General features: G+C 49.3%; 1 protein-coding gene across 4 annotated transcripts in view; it reads right to left on the bottom strand.

Annotated features, from left to right (window-relative positions):
• LOC125951615 (probable G-protein coupled receptor Mth-like 1) overlaps nt 1-21,077 on the bottom strand; it is a 155,948-nt gene that overhangs the window by 26,096 nt on the left and 108,775 nt on the right. For all 4 annotated transcript variants that reach the window (XM_049680571.1, XM_049680572.1, XM_049680569.1 and 1 more), the window contains exon 5: nt 2,578-2,759. In XM_049680571.1, coding sequence (XP_049536528.1) covers nt 2,578-2,759 — 182 coding nt within the window. The remainder of the gene's footprint in view (nt 1-2,577; nt 2,760-21,077) is intronic.

The following is a 21,077-nucleotide window of genomic DNA, read 5'->3' as shown; positions in this document are numbered from 1 at the left end:
CCCGCCCGGAATTGAGTGAAAGTGTCATCGATCGAATATTGTGATAAGGACTTCCGATGTCCGTTCATAATTGATATCAACTCCAATGCTGAACCCCCCCAACTATCCCGTGCTCAAGTGCACGCCACACTACTAATGGGTGCATTCTGAGGTGTCCATCACCGGCCACAGCAGTCCGGTTTAGGACCGGCGGGCCCGGGCTATGTCCGGCACTAGATGTCAGAAGTGATAAATTGAAGATTGATTCCCACATTGCAGCTGAACGGGAGGTGGGCGCGCGTTCACTCAAGGACTACCGGTGCACTACATCCTCGACAGCTGGAGGCGCCCTTTCAGCACCTTCCACCAGTATATTCCGGTTTCAGGTGGTCCCGTGGTATCTTCACTTTCTATCCTCGGGGCCCTGTATTCTGCTGTGCAAAACCCTGTGTCGAGAGCAGATTGATGTCGATCTTGCATGCTCGTGCAGCTGGCGCACATACCGCTGCACTGCAAAGCCTTCTCTAGGCTCCACCATTTCGAAGATAGTACACAGTAATGATAGTGAATAATAAAACATCTGTAGCCTCGACACTCTCGTCGATTCGTCGGATGGTCGAGGCCGATTCTGATTTCATTATTAAATGGAAGACGGAATCTGTCCGGTGCACGCTTGATGACACTGACACACACACACAAGGATGACATCCGGTACCGGTCAGGCCGGTGGTAGATTAGCATCACACGGCATATTTTACGAGCGAAACATTTAATCCCTTCTGCTCCGGGCCGGGGGTTAGATTCGATGACACTCGGTATTAGCATCGGAGAGCTCCCTAAAATCCTGCTTTTCATTTCTACTTTGAACTGCACGGCGACTATTCGTCGTGTGTACATCAACAACAGCGATCGAAATGACTTATTGATTGTGTTGCTCTGTCTAGCATGGGCAGGTCGGTCCGGAGTGTTGAGAATGCAGACATTCTTCAGAACAAATCTTTCATACACCAAGTGGTTTTCGTGAAAATCGATGAACCATTTCCTACCGGATACCGGAGGTAAGCGAAACATCCTGGATGCCTCTAGCCCAAAAGGCACTGCCGAAGCACTGCACGAAACAGGAAGCTTTTAGAAAACCTAAAGTGTAGTCATTAATTTTGCATATTGCACTTTGAATATTGAGCAAACGGAACATTCCGGAACGGGCTGCTTCATGTTCAAAGACAGACGAAGCATCTGCTTGCTATGACGGTATAAGCTACGAGACAGCACCGAACATCATCAACACATGTTGTGAAGTATCTGTGTTGTAATCCCGGCTAAACAATAGGTCAGATTGGGGTACCGATAGCAACATAAAAGCGAACCGAACTCGGTTTCAGTGCCGGGCATTGATTAATGGTCAACTTCTGTACCCATCAGTATTCATTACAACATCACACACACACACACACACACACACACACATCTCTCTCTCTCTCTCTCTCTCTCTCTCTCTCTCTCTCTCTCTCTCTCTCTCTCTCTCTCTCTCTCTCTCTCTCTCTCTCTCTCTCTGAACCTCATCGACATCCGATCAGATAAACGAACAATTGAAAACATATCGAAATGGGGTTTATGTTCCTGGTTCAATGCTTCTCCAGGTATGCTCCAGGTTACATTTTTCAAAAGATGCCATTCACCTGCTTACGGGGATTGGCACAATTTTGTAATTAGTCGAGCAGGGTTCCGGACACACCAGCACCGGAGCACCAGGAGAGATGCTAGAGTTACTAACAAAACACATCCTGACCATAAGGTTACGGTACAGAACCTGTGGATGGTGGTATTGGTTACACATCCACTTCATTGTCGTGTCAGCACGGTACGTCCGGACTGTCCATCAAGCCCGGTAGAACGTCAACGCAAATAGGAGGATCACTGAACGCAAACAGGATGCATTCTAGGACGATAAGACTAATTCATTGCTCTATAACCAAGCGCTATACGGGTCCAGGAATGATGGATGCAAGCAGTCACTCCATCTTCTTCTTTCGCCCCTCGCCGTTGTACCCACATGAAACCGGAAGTGTCTGGGGGCCCAACCAAGATGGAGATGCCGTGTGCCAGTCTATATACGCCGGCGTCCGCCAGCAGTTGGTGGAAGTAATTTAATCCTCCTACGTCTGCTACTGGCACCATACCGGCCACTACTGGCACACCAACTAGACTGTGTACTAGTGGTAAGGCGTGTATTTGTGGTAAATATTGATCGTGAAAATGCATCCCACAGCACAACGGTACCGGCGCGCAACCGTACAGGAATGCCGACGTGAAAGCTTTCCTAGACCTTCTCACCGGCTTCACAGGTGGTGTGGGTGCCGCCTTCGTATTGATTCGTATAATTACCATAATGAAATGAAATGTTCGTCTCGGTCTCGGTGCGTCTCGGTTCTGATTGTCGTACTATGCACGCGGCCTTCCTACGTCAATCTATCCATCCAACCCGAACCGTGGGTCGCACACTCGGCATCTCGGAGACCTAGACGTTTGGGGTTGGGCGTGGAATTTGGTTCAACCGAGCGTGGCGGGTGATCGAGAGACATCCTAAAGGGGACTTACCGAAGAACCAACAGCGAGCTTCGCCAAATCGTGGCTTCAAGTAGGCATCACTACCTCCCGGCAGATTGTCGAGAATGGCCGCCACACCGGCGATGACCAGCGGGACACCCCACGCGTACACCTCGTAGATTCGCAGCCGGCACACTTCCTGGCTTTTCTCCAGCGATGTCGGTCGAAGATCACTGCAATGATACAGGGAGAGAAACAGGGTATTGTGTATATGAGCGAGAGAGAGTGAAAGCGGGAAATATTATAAATACCGAACCGTGCGACCGTGGACCGTGGACCGACCCTGACAAGTATCCCATACAACCCATACTGTGCTGGTCGGTTGGTCGGTCTGGTCGGTCTGGCTGGCCGGTCGGCTAGGCCCGGCAAAATCGACGAGAAAGATAAATAAAGAGACATGCATGCATGAATAAATAAATAGTTTCCCCCCGCCCCCTCGGACCATTTTGGACGGGCTGATGCAGCAAAACGGCCAGAGAGGACTGCGGCTGCGGATGTCTGCGTATGCGGAAAATGAAGCTTTTCCTCGGAGACAGCAAAAGTGTGGGGATCAGCAAATGAAGTGCTAACAGCAGTAGCAGCAGCAGCAGCACCCGGAACACCAGTAAAAGGACATGGAGCCAACGAAGCCTGGGGGAAGTAGCAGAAGTGGAATGAATCCTTCTGCGAGGGGGATTTTCAGGGCGGAAGTCGGTCGCCCGAGCGGGAGATGCTTCACTGAACTTTAAGTACCCATTCTTCACCGTACCGGTGGCCCGTCGCGTGGTGCTTGAAAGAGAGATTATAATTTCTGGAAAGTGGGAAGCCTTCATGAATACTTTGGCCACTATTTCCAAACGAGGCGATACTTGAAATGGATAATTTTTGGCAAAGAACGAGCTCCCCTCTCGACGAGACGAGACCACTTCAATCGTTTTCGTTCTACGTCTATTAATTAGAGGGTAAATACGGCATTCCATTCGTCTGCGTCTCCGGTCTTTGGCCGATGCCGAATTAAAGACGATGTATCTTCAGCGGGGAAGCCGCTTCAAGAAGTCATTTGAAATGCACCACAGGTAGGTGTAATCTCACCGGCACCGAAAACCACAACCTCATTACTCAAACCGAATCACAGACAACGAGGCACAACAGAGCAGAGACCACAGCTGGCCGAAAACCTCGAACCCCAGTCAAACCAGCAGAAATGCCGCAATTGATGGAGTTCTAACGTGATGTTGGAGGATTTAAACGAGAGACGCTCAGAGCACTTTAATGTTACGGTTTCGTCATCGTTGCGGTTGCGGTTGCTCTAGAAATGGAAGCCAGCAAGAAAAGTAAAATCGGAATAAAACATTCGAGTTGAAGGTTTGAACATCTTTTAGCCCGCCGATCATCATAAACGTCAGCGTTCGATCAGCATCAGACGACTAGGACATTCCGCTATACCCTTTAGCCGAGTCTGCGATGAAGCAAAAGTGAAGAAGGATAGCCGGAAACATCCTCGACATGATTTATTCAAATGTTGTGTGACTCCCCATATCGCACACTATCCTTTTCGGCGCATAACGGAAGTGACTCTCTCTTTTTTTCTGTTCTATCGTCTGAACTCTCTGCTTCTACTTGGTACCACTTGCGTTGCGTGATTTTTTGGCGAAATGGCCTTTTTTCGGGTTTCGCTCCGCTGTCTACCGGACAGCCCCCGTGGACTGCTGTCACCTTATGCTATCGAGTTGTCATCTTTCTTTTGGTGACTTGTGTGTGTGTTGCAGTTCTTCGTGTCCCGGAAGGAAGATGCTTGGAGCACTTTTTAGTTCCGTTATTTTTTTTTGCAAACTCACCCCTCCGGGGTGTTGGCAGCAGCTTGCCGCACTGATAGCACTGCATCGATCAGCGCATAGAGACATGGGGAGTGTGGGACCAGAGACACCGTTATCTCCCAGCTTCGTGACCATTGGTCGTGGCTGTTTTGTCTACACGGCGGTCGCCCGGACAGTTGTTATGGGACCGATTTTCATGAAAATTTATGATCCAAATCACCGTGGACGGCGTGTGTGTCCCGTTTCCCGGTCGACAGAGAACGTGAAAATGTGGCCAAACATCGATCAGCCGCGAACCCTCCTGGTTGACCGAAAGGATGTTCAATATTTGAGTGAAAATTGTGTTTTATTAGAAATTCGGGACCGGGACGGGGCCGTAGTTTAGAGGCATGATGATTTATGGATGGCACGTGAGTGAAACCGGGAAGGGGGGCAGTCGGACCGGAGGAGATCGATTTTCTGCTATCCCACGGGCAGCACGTGATGAAAGTCCAACAGCAACGGTTGGTAGTGTGCGTCCCGAGATGGGAATTTCTTGATCGAAGATATGAAGTCACCTTCGCACTGAATCAATGTCTCATGCCTTCGGTATGCTCGCATACTCGCACGAGGAAACACATTAATCATCCAGGGGATACTGGTTCATAATGAAGCGAACATGTGCGAACATAAAGAAGAGCATTAGAGTTCAGCCCTGGCCGCGGCATTGATTTGCATATCAATCGGTAAATCGCACTAATTGTGTCAGCGCATTTCTCGGCCCCGGAAGTTCGAGACAACCGATTAGAGGAAACATTATTCAATTAATATGCGTGTCCAGATCCGGCCTGCTGCGTGCGTGCTGATTGAAAACGAAAGACACTATATAACCGACCACCAACCAACCGACCGACCGACCGTTACGAATTGATTCGCATCGAGGGGAAAGGCATCTTGGAATTCCTTTCCGCCTTTCCGAGGTCTATCGTCGCCGTATCGTCGATGCTAACGTTCGTGCCGGAACAGGGTGTTGTCGTGACTGTCGAGACTCGTGTCGAGTCGCCGTCGTCGTCGTCGAAAGAGTTATGTGGTGTGAAATTACGAAATTTTTATTGCACATTACAAAACACACGTCCGTAACGTTCTTGCTCGCGGTGCTCTCGATCGAGTTCTAGATGTACGACGTATGTACCGCGACGAGGACGCAAGAAGCGAATGACCTTTACGCTTCCACATCGACGTATCGCAAATCACGGTGGACGGTACAACGACGGAAACCAATCCGATGAAATCAACGCCATCAACACCTCACACTATGTGGGGTGTGAATGAACGAGGATGGTTAGAAGCAAAAGGTGCCTTCAAGGTATCCTCAAGGTAGAAATTGTTACCAGTGTTAAGGTGTCGAAGTAGTAGTAGATGCCGACGATTTGTAGCGCTTTGATTTGTCTTAATTGTTGATGACAAATTGAAAAAGTAAGGCATAATTTCGCTTAAACGTGCTCGCTTCTGCTTTCTACATGCTAAATGACAAATGGAATTGAACTGGATCATTTGACAGAAGCAAAGCCGTAACTCGTTAATCTTTCTCTCTCCCTCCGTCTGAAGAACGGTTGAAAAATATTCCTTCCAGACGTCATCATCGACTTCAGCTTCGCTCAACCGAATTTAGTTCGTTGGATCGCATTTCTCGACTGCAAGTTGCGTAACTTAATCCTTGCAGTCTGCACTAGTCAGCGCCGGCGACTTTTTAATTGCCACAATCAAATCAAGCGCTCCTCTCCAAACAACCAGCAATCAATCACTAGTTTGCTCAGTTTCCTGTAATTACATCCGAAATGAAGATTGACTTCCAGCCGTAACGGCAACGACTCTCTCTCTCTCCGTTACTGACTTCTGGGACATTTCACTTCCATTCCTTTACGACCGTGTCGAGACAGTGTCGTCGACTTCCTCCTCCTTTTCCTCCGCACCCTTGCTTTCGGCATAGTTCTTGGCTCAATAAACTTTTAACTCATTCATCCATGGTGTCATTTTAAGTAGACATTTCCCCCACCACCGATCAACTCACCAACGACGTCCTCCGGCAGCTCGAATTACTGTAACAACAACTCGGAACGCAACTCCTTCCCGTCGCGCCATCATGACCCTTACGCCATGGGACTTCTCCGTGTCTGAAGCTGAGATGATGAATTTCTCAGCTCAGCTAACGAGAAGCGCGGGTACTACTACACTTGCCAGTGCAGTGGCCACTGCCGACGAGCGCGCTTAAGTAAACGAATTAATTAATTTAAATTTCTCTCCACCACTGGCTCGTCACACTCGGCTTTATTTACTCTCGAAACAGATTCTCTAATTGTCGCCCGAGAACGCTCGATCGAGACGAAGTAGAAGAAGAAGAAGAAGAGTTAAACTTCCGCCACCGACAGTCGACGGCGATATACGCCTTCTGTCCCCATCCCGTTTGTCGCCGATTGTTGCAGGAGACAATTATGCTCGGGAGTTGAGGCGAAGGCGTGACGCTGTAACAAGCTATGGCTCGAAGAGGGGGAAGAGAGACCACTTGTCATCGGTGTGCACTACACATCGTCGTTCTCCGAAGAATCCTCCGTTCCACGGTTGACTGAGGTGCATGGAGTGCGCGCGCGCCATCGTGGACATCACACCCTCGCGCTGGTCGCCAAGAGTTTTATCAATTAAAACATTTTAAAATTGTACAAGTTTTAATTAAAAGCGAAAACACGACGCCAGCGACGCTTTCGCCTTGGTCGATGCATCCAGCCCGGGCCCGGGCCGACCACGCCAACGAGCGCGTCCATTTTGTCTAGTCGGGAGCTCTTCCTTTTTCTGGATTCGCGTGCGCTCTGGCATGGCCGAACTACTGGCCTTAAGGAAAAGGGGGGCAGCAGTTTGGATTATTCTCGTTGATTTTCCACAAACCTGCCGCTGCATACTACAGTGGCCATTACTTGTTCTTAAGCCAAAAGTTTTTATCACTTCAACAACATGAGCGCGTACAGCGGTGCGGTGCAAGTGTCATGTTGCCTGCAATGCCTTGCAATGCCACACTGCATCCGGTGAAGCAATGGCGTGTCTCTCTGCATTCTGACACCGACCGCTTACCCCGCGCGTTGTAAACGTGTGCATGGCATGGCATGGTTAAAAGTTTATTTTTATCCTTCGCCCATCTTTGGCCAAACTAGTAGCTCGCACACTCCCGCGTATCTTATGACCGGATGTTGTGTTGTCTGCTTCACAGTTCGCCGTCGAAACACAAGCGAAACCAACAATCACCAAACAAACACACCCGGTTGTTGGAATGGAGGAAAACTTGTTTTTGAAATAGTTTCGAGTTCCGGTTTCCGGAGCTGGGGTGAGTGTGGTGAATTCGCGAAAAAAGTTTTAATTTCTTTGGAAACATTCTCCCGAAACAGAGAGAATCTCGCGCTGCTACGTTAAAAAAGGGAGACCGATTGTCGGAAGAAAAAGGCTGTAACGGTAACCAAGGAAACCGACTCGAGTGCAGTAAACAGCAATCTAATGAATATTTAAACGAGAATGAATCAGAAACAGCATTCGATCAGGAGGCAACCAATTGGTTGGATGAATATTTAACGAACAAAATGAAGATGACCCTGTCTGCAGCACGAGTAATAGCTCGCTGATTAGATTGTACCGTGCGGCCAGAGTTCGACAAATGTTTGATTGTGATCATTTACGGATGCTTCCTTTCGGATCGTACCTTTAGGGCGAGGAATCGACGAAAACGCACCACCGGTGCAATTCGATAAACGCGATCGCTTGAGCCCTTTGATCCCAAAACGATGCCGATTACGAAGGTATAAATCATCGAAATGGATATGTTCATTTAAGGAATGCGTTCCGCCAACGAGAATGGGCGAAGGCGAACAAATGGACACCAGCATCACCCAAGCCTAAATAGCTAGCTGGAATCCGTGGGGGTTTTAGGGCGTGGGCTTCACTACGGGTGAAGCGTCCCCGAGTCCCCGAAAGTCGTCGGAGACCATTCTGGTGGAGGTCATCAACCATCAACCCAGCAAACTCCACAAAGGATGATGGGACCAAGGCGGAGGTCCACACGCCGTAAACATTTTATTGTTCAATTTGTAACTCTTTGTGAGCGACGCATTTGTCAAAATAGAATTAAAATGGGACTCCCGGGGGAATTTGCCGCGGCATCGTCTGGCCGCCGCCACCATCATCATCGCCGCCGTTGTCCATCGATACATGATGCAACCGCGACCGCGTCCGCGCGCCCTACAGCGCACGGTATTAGACCTGGGCTAATCGCTGGGCATCAACCAAACCTCCAAAAAGCCCCCATTGCTGCCACGCATGTAACGGTGTCCCCGACCATGGTGGACAGAGACGCAAGAGCGCAGGTGAGTGAGTTCAACAACCGAGCACGGAGGCGAACCGTTAAATCCCATCATTTACGGTCAATTTTGGGCTCCAGAGGGTTCCATAAATGCGGTCCACGAGAGCGAGCGCGAGATCCACGAGTGCTTCTCTGAAGCACTGAAACCGATCTTCAGGCCCGGGAGGTGCGTCTAGAACCTACCGAGCAGTGGTCGGGGGATGGTGGCTCATGATTTGAATAAAAAGTGAAAACGAACTCACACAAGGAGTCACACACACACAAACCGAGGAGAGGCTCGTTTCGAGGGGTCCGTTTTGGCACGAGATCTCCTCTCGAGACGTTCGAGGTTCGGTTCGTGCGCTACGATCGTCATAACGGTGATCATGTTGGTCGAAACCGGTTCCCAAGCTTCCAAGTAGCCAAGAGACAGACAACACTGACGTTCGTTTTTCTGAGATTCTGAGGTGCGATGGTAATCGATCGGCTGTTGCTTGATGGTCTCACATTGACGTCAAAGAATCCAAAAACTGATCTTGCTTGCCTCGAGCCATCGTCCGTTCTTCCTCCAGAGATGTGTTCTGTTGGGCTTCGTATTCTCCTTCCTTACGGAGCATCGTCTTATCGTCTTCCCGGCAATCACTTTCTCTTTTCGCAGACAGCCTGGCGTTGGATTCGACACCTTGCGTAAGAATCGAGAAGAATTTCAAAAAGAAAAACTTCGGAATGCTCCACAGTGGAAGATTCAGGTTTCTTGGTTCTTATTTCGTGATTGAATTGTTTCATTTCAAAAATGAAAATCCACAACGAAATGAGAACAGATTACCAAACAGACAGACACGCTAAAACGGATGCTTTCATTTAAATGAGTTTTTGATTGAAGCGGATGCGATCTCCGTATTGCCATTTCGTGTGTTTGTGTGTTGGTCTGGTGGTTAACAGAACCTTCAGCTCTCCAAGGATAGTATCTTCGTTAGTTATCATCGTGACCAGCGTTCTGTTGTGCCGTTCTTCGTTGTTAGCAACGAACAATCATTCTTCATCCTGCTGTCTCGTGTTGCCGCACTCCAAGGGCTCTGGTGCGAATACGGACGCTAACCGGGAAGAGGAGCATTTCTTGCAACCGACACGACCGACGGTGATTTGAGGTTATAAAATGTGACAATAAAATTAAAATTATAGCCGCAATAAATGCTTCTCAAGCGTTTCTCTCGGAACCTCTCTGGAGCCCAAGACGCCAAGAGACACAATGGTGCTTTCGCTTTCCCCGGTTCTTCGCAGGCTCGAGACGACTAGGTTCGCGGAAGGTCAGCATCTTCGAAGGCCTGCCCTGCACCGGAAGCAGTGTTGTGGCGAGAAACGTGGCGTGCAACGGGAACGGGAGAAGAAAGGTCACGGTTGATTGTGCAGATGTCTTATGGCGCGGGGCATAAAACTCTCTCGGCGAATATGCTCTCATGGTGTCCATCATCGTGATCCCATCGTGTTTGTCGTGGCTCCACTGTTGCTGCTGCTGCTATCCAGCATTTTCGCCCCGAAGGGGAGGACCATTCCCTGGTGTATTATTCGATTATGGATGAATGCTAAATCAAGACCTCAACCAAGCATGCCCAAGAGAGGGCGGCAGCGCATTGGGAATGCGCTGAATGGAGGTGGAAGAATTATGATGAATGCGTCACCCTTCATCCCCCACCCCACGACCACGAGGAATAAAGCTGCATTGAGCTGCGAAGAAAATCATAAAAGCGACACCGTTTGATACCGAAGAACGGCATGGTCGGGAGGCATGAAAGTGAAAACCACGGTCCCTCCTCTCACACACTCTCTATCGCTGGAGCCATCAGCCAGCATCCTATCCTATTTGTTCCCTATTGTGTGCTTGCGGCTGGCCTGAGATATTTGAGCCACAAGGAATCTCCGGAGACGACGAGAAGTCGCGTTGTTTAGCATCGCGCTTTCCATCTTCGTGCGAATCGAAGAGCGCGTCATGCGGAGAGGAGAGGCCCGAGAAAAGCATGGAAGCGAAGGGTGGAGGTAGTGGTTTTGTCGCAAAAAGGTTCGATAAATAAGGCTCATGCATAAAACATGAATTTGCATTTCCACATTCCTCGATTAAGTTTCCCAGGGCAGGCGAAAGAGCGTTTTATTATTGCAATCACATTTCTCTCGAGTTATAAATTGTTTTGTCAAGAGAGTATAAATTCACGACAACGTCCTTACTCCGCGGTTTAAGTTTGAGCAGAAAAACATGTTCTTCATCAGTCTGGCGCCATTCGATCAAATCGATCGAAAACGTGGACATTCTCTTGTCGCGCAGAACCAGCATGGCGACATTGGTTGCTGAGAAACAATTAAGTTATTTGCAAATAATTATCAACAGCCCGGAGGAGAAATTGCCCTGAATGCAATTAGCCGTGGAACCCCCCAATGGACACCACAGGACAATGGGCGCAATGGGCGACCCTTTTGTAGCCATTTAATGTCCTCCAACGGAGAGCGTGCTGCGGGAATGTCAATCAAGACGAGGCGCACGACGCGAGGTCTCCGCAGTGCCGCATTCCAGCCGGAAATGTGTAAACGGATTGAATTCCAACTTTAATGTCCCCTCCGTTCGTGCCATGTGGTTCGCAGACCAACTTCACTTCTTCACAGACCGCGAACGACCGAAGGCCCGAGGTCAAGTTTAGAGCTGGCAAAAGGCGAATGCCACGACGGAACGACGAGGAGCAGATGCATTCTGTTTGAATAAGAATTTGATTAATCTAATTTAATTAAATTAAAGTCAGCTCACTCGGTTGGCGCACGCCGACCGGGAGCAAGACATCAAGAGCGCATCCAGCTAGGGGCACCACCACCACCATGTGCGGTGTGTTATGGGGTTCTTCTGAGGGAACCAATTTAGCAATCGACACCGGAGAGAGGGTGTTGTGTCACTGAACGAAAGTGTGTCTCAAATTTGCATCTCAATGCACCGCACACAGTCCAAAGGCCACACTGTTACAAATGTGTCGCGTGCCTTTCGTGCCTTGAGGCGCGATTTTGTAGCACCAAACGATGCACTGTGATAAGGGAGGGGTGAACAAGGAGGGTGTGCAAATTTCAATTTATTTAAATCACTGCAAAACCGAGGGTGGAAGCTATTGAACGACAGCACCCCGGGGCCTGGTAATGGTGACATGTGTTTTGATTTATGAAGTCAAGCTGCTGGCATCGACGCGCTCTGTTGTGGGGAGCTGTGCCAATCTGGAGGAATTGGATCACAAGTTTCTTGTCTTTTTCTCGTCTGTAACTTCCACTCATATCGCACTCTCGACGTGTATGTGTGTGTGTATGAGTGCGTTGGTTTATGTTAATTTAATCATAAGAATGCTAATAGACTGTTGTGCTAAACAACTTCGCTAAAGATGGATTATGACCTACGCTAACGTATTGAAGACGCTATCCTGCGACTAGCTTTAAGCGGGATCATCATCCATCGTCGTGCACCCGGCTGGGCTGTTCAGGATAGTGTGCTGTGTGGTGTGTGAATGAATGTCTAAACAAAAACCCTTTCCATTAGCAAAGGGCGGCGATACGGCTGGCTGCACACCCGGGCGAGAACTGCCTTCCGGAGAAAGGTTGGTCCAGAGGTTCAAAGTACTTAGCTCTCGGGTCCTCTGGCTTCTTCTTGGTGTGGTCACCCGGTCTCTCTTGGGTTGCCTCTCAATTAGCACTACCGGAGCAAAAGGCTGATCGAACTGGAGAGCGATGGTCGGTGTGTCAGTGGAAACGTCCGACATCCGGTTTGGCTCGACTGCACACCATCACCACCAGATCGGATGTCTAGTCAGCTAGCCAGGTCAGCGGCGAGCCAGCAATTCACCTTCCTTTCCTATCTCTCTTCGGTTTCGTTATTTACACCGAGCTCAATGGAAAGCAGCCACCAACATGCCTTTTGTGGTGCCATACTCCGAGCCACACACTGAGCCCAGTAATCAGGCTGGTGGATGGTCTGGTTCGGGAAAAACTTACTCCGAGCGAATTTCCCCAGAAACTCGGGAAAATTGTGGCCCCGAAAAATCGGTAAAAGACAGAACAGGAACTATGGCGCTGTAAGCGCGGTACGGACGGAACGGAAAATGAAAGCTTAAACTTCTTCTTCGTAACTTTAGTTTGCTTTTTCGGGTCGTTTCCCTTTCCGTTCCGCTGCGGCACATGTTTGGCATTCCGCCTGCATTATGAGAGCAGCACGACTTCGGAGTCGAGTGCTAGTGCGACACTGCGGACGACCACCACCAGACATCCCCACGACCGAACGAATGGAGAGCGATTCGCTGACATTCAGCAGAACCAACGCCGGAAAATCCCGGAACGTATCGAAACCGAAAGCCATATCCCGGAAAGACCGTGAATGGAAGTTGTAAATTGGTCGACCCTGGGTCCTGCACGGGCACCATGAAGAACATTCTCTCTTTCAAACAGTCCTATACATCCAGTCCAGGGAGACTCCTGTTGCAGAACGGAACGGAACACACTGGCTACTGGCATCGAGCCAACCGATTAAAGAGGATAATCAGCAACGAAGTGGTTGCCCGTTGAAGGCTACCAGTTCTCGTTTGACCTGCGCCGGATGTGGCCGTGGCCGGGACCACACACACACACATACACACACATGGATGAATTGAAAGAGTAGACTAATTAAGGGTTCCGGAGGATCTCTTCTCGATTTTCTCGCTTCAACGGTTGCCGCACATGTCGTCCCGAGCGAGGAAGAGGATACGGAGGAGGAGGGTTTTTCCTTGACATTTGCATAACATTCAGGCGCAAGTCGGCTTCCACAGATAGCTTACGACAAACCGGAGGCACGTTTTTCTCAGACGATTTGCATATTTTTCTTTCACTCCCTGGCCCTCCTGTCAACCGACATTAAGATAGCAGCTCCCGGTTCTCGCCGGTGCCAAAGGAGAGAAAGACGAGCGTGGTGGTGACGGTGACGGTTCTTACGGAGGCATTACGCGGCTTAGATGCGTTTAAGATAAGCTGCAAAGTTGACTCAAGAGCTTCCAGAAATGAATTCTCTTTCCGTGAAGAGTTGGTGGAGTTGGAGTGTGTTCAAGTTAAAGTGTATCCGACTGCCGGTGCTTTAAGGCGAACGAGACACACAGGACAGAACACGATGGAACAGACCGCAGACGAGCTGTTAGCCGACGACGACGACTACGGAGTGCGGTTGTCGGATTGTGGAGTTATGACAAGCCACGTGCGGTTGCTCGTTTCGGAAAACCAAGCATCAGCAGCAACGCAACCATACGGATGACGGGAAATTGCTGCTGCTGCTACTGCTGCTACTGCTGCTGCTGCTGCAGTCGTCTGTCATCTTATTTTTGCTTATAATTTTCCGTGACGAACACTGCAGCACTGATACGATTCGCTGGCAACTGTCTTGCACTTTTCACGGCCATTTTGTGGCGATGGTGTAGCGAGCGCTCTACGGCATACCAATGTTGTCGCCGTTGAAGCAGCACTCCGGGTGGAAAGGAATTGGGGGTTCAGCACAATTTGGAACGCTGCATACCAAAATACCAGCCTTTGAGGACGGTGAAGGTGATAATTTGCAAACCATTGCTGTCTGTGTCAAACGGTGAAGGGAGGGAATTTGCAAATATATTACCACACACCAGCACTGGTTGCACATGTCTGCACTCGTCGTTCAGCGCGCACACGCACAGTACGTTTCGGTTGCAATAATGTACTTAACGCCTTTTTTACTGTATTACATCAACATCAGAAGAGCTAAAAGTTAACAAAAAGCGATGCGAAACCTTCACTAAGTAAAGTAGTTTCAAAAATGCTCTTCCACGATGATATGAAGGTGGTCGTGAGCTTCCAAATTCGAAGCTCTGACAGCACAACGTGCATCGAACGACATCAGGTATGCGCTGCCCCATACACATCGAGCACATCAAACGTGATGGATGGCACGAAATTGTTTCACGTCTCGGCCTTTTCGGGACGTATACAGCTCGTCGTCGTCGCCGTGGTCGTCATCATCGTCATCGTCAAGCTGGGCTGGGGAATTGAAGTTGAAACATTCAAACGGTGATACGGCGGCCATCGAGAGCATACCGAGGATTGAAGGATGCCAAGCCATATTGATCTTTTCGCTGCAGAAATGCAGCCGCCCCCCGGGGGACCGAAAACGCGACCGAAAAGCATCACCGAGCAGGTCATGGGGATGTCATCGGTGGGGCCAAATTGAAAAATCTAATTATGATAAAGTCAACTAGCATCCGCTTGCTGGCAAGCTCTCTGCTGCTCGCAAAGTGCTTTTTCCTAGATTGAACTCGCCCCGACAGTGTGAGATGAAGCGAGCGAAGCATGGTTGACAGGACACGCGCACGTTGAATGGTAGCACCATCCGCCCCGTGTATGTGTGTGCGGATTGTGAAATTCGTTTTTGATGTTGGATTATGAAACTAGAAACGCGAAACGGCGAGCATATGAATTGATGGTGACTGGGCGCGTAAGACGCGCGGCATCGTGTCGCGCTTTAGATGAAGTGCAACATAAAAGTGAAGTCTGGTGATGACCAGGGTGCTGCTCTCACGAGAGCACACGTGTAACGCGGTCGATGAACTGAAAGCCCTGCGATGGAAGCCCCCGGAGGCGTATCACACCATCACTATCACTGATCAAATACTCCGCTACAAAGCTCTAACAGTCTAACAACGAACATGGCATCGTATGCTCCCAGCGGTCCAGCGTAGAATCCCGTTCGTTCTTCACAAGGGGGAAGATGTGATAACCATGTCGATTGATGGTTACTCCCGAAAAGGTGACAGAACTACGACGAATGATAACCCAATTTCTCGATCTAGGTGATGATGCGAGCCAACCACCGAGAGGTCTCTAATTACGTCTTGGGGCACATTCTGTCCATAAGGCGGTTCAACTGATAAACTGACCGAACCGGAACAGGCCTTACGTCTGTTCTGTTGTCGCTCGTAAAGTGCCCGAAGCGTCTGCACACGTGGTCCACATGTGCCACGCCGGTAGCGGTGCAGTGCAGTGTTCAGTGAACTCTGTTACCGTTAAAAACTCGTGTGACTCATGTACAAGTTCCCGAGGAACCAGTCCCCCTCACCTCTACCAACATTCAACAGCGAGCAGGTACAGAAATCAATCTTTGTTTGCGTAGTTGAACATAGGACCCGCCACAGACCGGATCACAGTGGTAACCTACATTCGTCAGTCTCTGTGTCCACACACCGCTGTGCCCCTAACGGTGATAATGCGTAACGAAATTTAATATTTCTCATCACCCGAGAGCCGTTGTTCGCTGCTGTCGCTAGTGTTGGGGCTCTGGAGTTCTGGAAACTCCATCCGCACCAGCGGGAGCGTCCATCTTCCCGTGAGATTCAACACATGTCCAGATAAGGGAAAAGGTCACTCACCTGGAATGAGATAAGAGAGCATATAAATTGATTAGAGAAATGCATTTTATCACATAACATATCGGAGTTCCAGTTACAACGGGAACGATTCAAACGGGACAAGTCATTTAAAACCATTTTTTTTGTTTGAGTAAAAATCAAAATCAAAATGGAATACTTTAAATACCGCAACAGTTATAAGAAAATTATCTTTCCCCCGCAATACCCTAAAAGAATCTAAATTGCTATTGCTTTGACCATTTAAAAAACTCAACTCTTCCTAGTTCGAGCTTTACATTCCCCCTTTGGATTCAATAAACACTTTGTAGAAACAGTATCGAATGTCGCTGCTTCCATTGCTCCTAAACTCCAGACTCATGCTCCCTTGTTATTGGCAGCATTGGATCCTGGACTCCCTTTTGTTTATTTTACCGGGAGTATCTGTTTTTTTTGTGTGTTTCACCATTACCGGTATTGGTTTCGTTTTGCGAACCAAAGAAAAAGCAAAACAACGAAACGAATTCGGGCAGACGAAAGAAGGGTGAGCTCCTTCTCACACCCATCCATTAGAGCTCAAATCACGCGAACACGAACAACCGTTTAAGATAATAATCCGTTAAAAATTCACCTCCACGAACAGGACACGACCAAACCCCTTCTTCTAAGAGGGTGTGGTGTGCCAATGGCATCCCTCTCCCTTTCATCATATTTCATTTGCACTGCAAACAGTGCACCCCTCGCTCTCACTCTCTCTCTTTTTCTCTTGCGATGGCTGACTGGAGTGCCGGATTTTGGGTTCACCTTTAGGGCAGCAACAGCCTTCCTGGGTGGGGTCGTGATAGTCCAACGTATGACCCCGCGCACCCACCCGCTGCTCGGTATGTGTGCCAACAAACTTTATGAAATCCATTAAAACAATGTAATTTATGCAAATTGAATTTGATTGCTTTCAAAAACCATTGCAGCTCATCTGCTGCTGACGATGCGGACGACAACTCCGTTTGGTCGTCCATCGGTCCCCGGAGGAGGAGGAATTTTAACAGAAAATTCCGAATCATTGGCTAGTGTCGTCCTGCTGGAGTCCTTCAGCTAGGTACGATTGAAGTGTAGAGCGCGTTGACATTCGCGCTCATTCTCACAAACACACACACACTGACAAAACGTGTCCAACCGATTTGCTAAATCCGTGTTTGGAGTGTCCCCTACCCCCCCGGACTGAGCTCGTTTATCATTCACAGCCCGGAAGCGAGTATCATCAGCTCGTTATGCTACCGGCAGAGAACGGCCCTACCCTCTCTATCTGTTTCCGCCGTTCGACAAACGCTGATACCACCATTGTTTCCACCTCTCCCTTGTTCATGGTGTTGGTTTGTGATGGAAAAAAGAAGGAAAAGTGGCTAAAAATGTGGCCAACACTTTTTCCATCACTCCGCTGGAACAATCCGGGAAGCATACTTCGGGATTTGGCCACAGGAAAGCCGCACCCGTCCAGGAGTTGGGGTTCCCCAAAATGCAATTATAGAGCACGGGGTCCAGGCACGGAAACGGACGCATGGAGGAAGCAGGGATTAAACCCCCTTCTAGCTGCAAGTTCGCTTCGACCCTTCCGGTACGATGGCTGAACGATGACACTCCGGATTGGCCATTATCATAATTGAGTGGAATTATCACCCGACATACAGTGCCAATTGCAGCACGCCAAGGTGCTGGCTGGCACGGGATGGGTACGATGACTGGCACGGAAACTGGATGAGTTTCCCTCGCAATCACCCGGTCCGGGATCTCGTCGGAAAATGGTGTGAACATGACATGACCAAGTATGACGACGGGAAGGCGTAGGACTCCTCTTCTTCCTCACGATACCGGGCCGATGACGAGCAACACTCTGGCCGCTTCTCGAGAAACACACAACATCATCATCGGCGCACCATCGCATCGGAACATAAAAAAGGAACGCCGACTCCAACGTGGAGGTTCATGTTTCAGATTTAACATTTTTTATGCTTCCTCCGCCTTCACCACCACGCCACAGACCACCACAATTGTGTTTCGTGAAAAATTCTAAACAAAACCAACCAGCAGCAGCTGGTCGAGGTGCCGATGGCGTGTTGTACCGACATCGCTGCGGATTAGGAACTTTTCTATTCACGCTCACGATCATTGTCAGTTGTCCCTGTTGTCGAGACCGGGGTGCTGTTCCGTGAGATCTGTGTGTGTGTGTGTGTGTTCGGTCCGAATGTTCAAAACTTTTCAAGAGGCCGGAATATTAGATTATGCACAGTCCCTGGCATCAGCTGGCCATCAACCATTGCTGTACCTTCTCTGCGAGAGTTCTGGCTGGCCAAACCCGAAAAATATGCCCTCCGGAAGTGCACCAACGGTTGGATTTCGAGGACGAAGTACGGTGCCCGTGTTTGGGAATACGATGTTTTACTTATTTTGCTGAACCATCCAAAAACAACTACAAGGGATGGGCCCGGCACCCCGGCAAACGGTTGACGTATTGAGAAATGAGGCGGAAATACGATAAAGTAACCATTACTCAAACCGCAGCTCTTCGGCGCGTGTGTACATCTGTGCACAGCACAATACAAGCTCTTCCCTGGGCACTAATGCTGGGGGCACAAGATTAAATGCAGCACATAAATTACGCTCCAAAAAAGCAACATCACCCGGCGGGGACGACGACTTCGTGGTCGAATTTGAAAATAAGATTTGACCAACTTCACCAACGCACCTAGTTGGCACCTAGGAGTCATGTTTGGGTTGCCGTTGTTCCGGGAAAACAATCATTTTTCTTGGGAAATTTGTTGGAAATCAGTAGCTTTCGCTAGTGGATCGCGATCGCGCGAAACAACAACACGTGCGATGCTAATTATGGGTCACTTGGACGTTGAAGAATGGACACAATCCCTGTTAAATGATCTGCTTTACGTTCACACGACGACTACAACACCAACAAGTACCGCTAGGTACCGGTACGGTCTTCCCATAGGGTGCAAAGGTCTCATTAGCTCGTCCACGCGCTTTTGACACCTTCCTCTTGTCCATCCCACGCATGCAAAGGCGTTATTTGTGGCCGGTATGTTGCGGTCCTACCTATCGCTAGTGCGCGTCAGGTGCCTGGTGGCGATGAGTGATGATGTTCCTGTGAACACTTCAACACCTTGGCGTCTAAATAAACCCCCAATGGGACCGCGGAGTGTCTTCGCCACGTGTTACCGCCATCACGGGGTCATGTCGGATCTGAGAGGAGTTCAAGAATAGCTTGATCCAGCTCTAAGCAATACTAAAATGGTGCCCTGTTTCGGCATGTCCCATTATGGTGTTGGCGACACACGCGAAAGGTAATTATTAAACTTCGCCGAGGTCTGCGCCCCCCACAAGATGTGATTTTGACAGGACCGCCTCCTGGAATCGGGCATGTTATGCGCTAGTTTATGCGGTCTGACATCTCTCCCCCCCAGATATCAATGACTTCTGACATAATTCCTTAACGATTTTGTTTTCCAACTTCACCGGGACCTCCTCTCCATCCACTTCGTACTTCATTTGGATCGACACGATTTAGACCTCGCGAGAACTTCACCGACGATTGAACGACAACCGGGAACCGGGGCGTGAAAGTCACGTTTGAACCACGATTGAAGACCGATAGGCACCGCATTCGGTACCGCGCGAGCTTATGTTTATTAACCGTCATAACAATTTGCTCGAGTTGCCCTCACTAGCAGCGTTGTGCTCGTTAGCGTTATCCCGTGATCGGTATCGACGACATGCAGGACTTCGCCGAAGAAATGGTAAAGACGCTGGCGTGTTCGATGGAGTGCTAGTATGTCTTGAGAAGGGGGGGCTTCTCTCGTGATTGTTTTATTCGCTCACCATGTCTTGCTTTATTTGACACACATCACAATTCCAGCAAACGCGTATGGCGTGCCAAGCGAGCGAGTCCACCAGCATAAACAACAACGGCCGTACCGGTGTACCGAGGAGTCGTGATGAAGCACTAATGGAAGGAAAGGAAAATAGGGAGCGAGCTCTGTTTTTTCAACTGCAAGCCCCTTGTGTCTAACGTCATCGATTCCGTGTTCTGTCTCTGCTCTGGTCTGGTCTGATCGGTAGCCAATCAGCAGTCCATTAGACACAGGCATTAAAGGTGACTTGCAGGTGATTATCTGCGACAGCAAGCGGTTGTTTGTTGCTTCCTTTTGCGACTGCGAAGCTGAAAACATGAAGTGCACTTCGATCGATGCTGCGATGGATCTGTAACTGCAGCTCAACAAGGCCCACCAGCGGCGGATGTATACCCCCTCTCCCTTTCTCTGCTTGATCTTTCCAACGGCGGAAAAAGCCGTAAAGATAACGAGATAATGAGAGAGAGAACGTCCGCCGTAAAGAGGTGGTTATTAATGATTTTCGTGAATGTGAAATGGGAATCGCATAAAGTGAGGGCTCTCATCGACTAAATTGATCGTTTTGGGCAGTCTTTAGCTCCGACTTCATCCGGCTAGCCACGCACCGATCGGCAATTCAAGCATCGGTTTCATTTGACCGTTTCACCTTTCGTTGATAACATGATGGCCCACCGCTGGTTATGGCCCTGCCTTGTTTTTCGAGACCCATCATCGGCCACACACACCCTGTGCCGGGGGTGTGAACAGAACATCAAATCTCTGCTCTCTCGATACCTCGGGACATTCACATTCCAAGCGCATTAGCATAAACATATTAACCCTCGTCCGAGATGTGGGATGCATCGGACACGCTTAGCTGTTTTATGACTGCCTCTCCTCATTGCCTTTCCCTCCTGATACGCCCAACAAGAGTGCGGGGGTATCTTTCCGCTAACCTACTTCTCGATGCCTCCCAGATGACGCACGATGAGAAATGCCGAAACGCATCTTCGTGTGAAATGTCACACGGCCT

Source organism: Anopheles darlingi, chromosome 2 (genome assembly GCF_943734745.1).
Source record: "Anopheles darlingi chromosome 2, idAnoDarlMG_H_01, whole genome shotgun sequence".
NCBI lineage: Eukaryota > Metazoa > Arthropoda > Insecta > Diptera > Culicidae > Anopheles > Anopheles darlingi.
The sequence above is the reverse complement of the archived record's forward strand: the minus strand, read 5'-3'. Positions and strand labels throughout refer to the sequence as shown.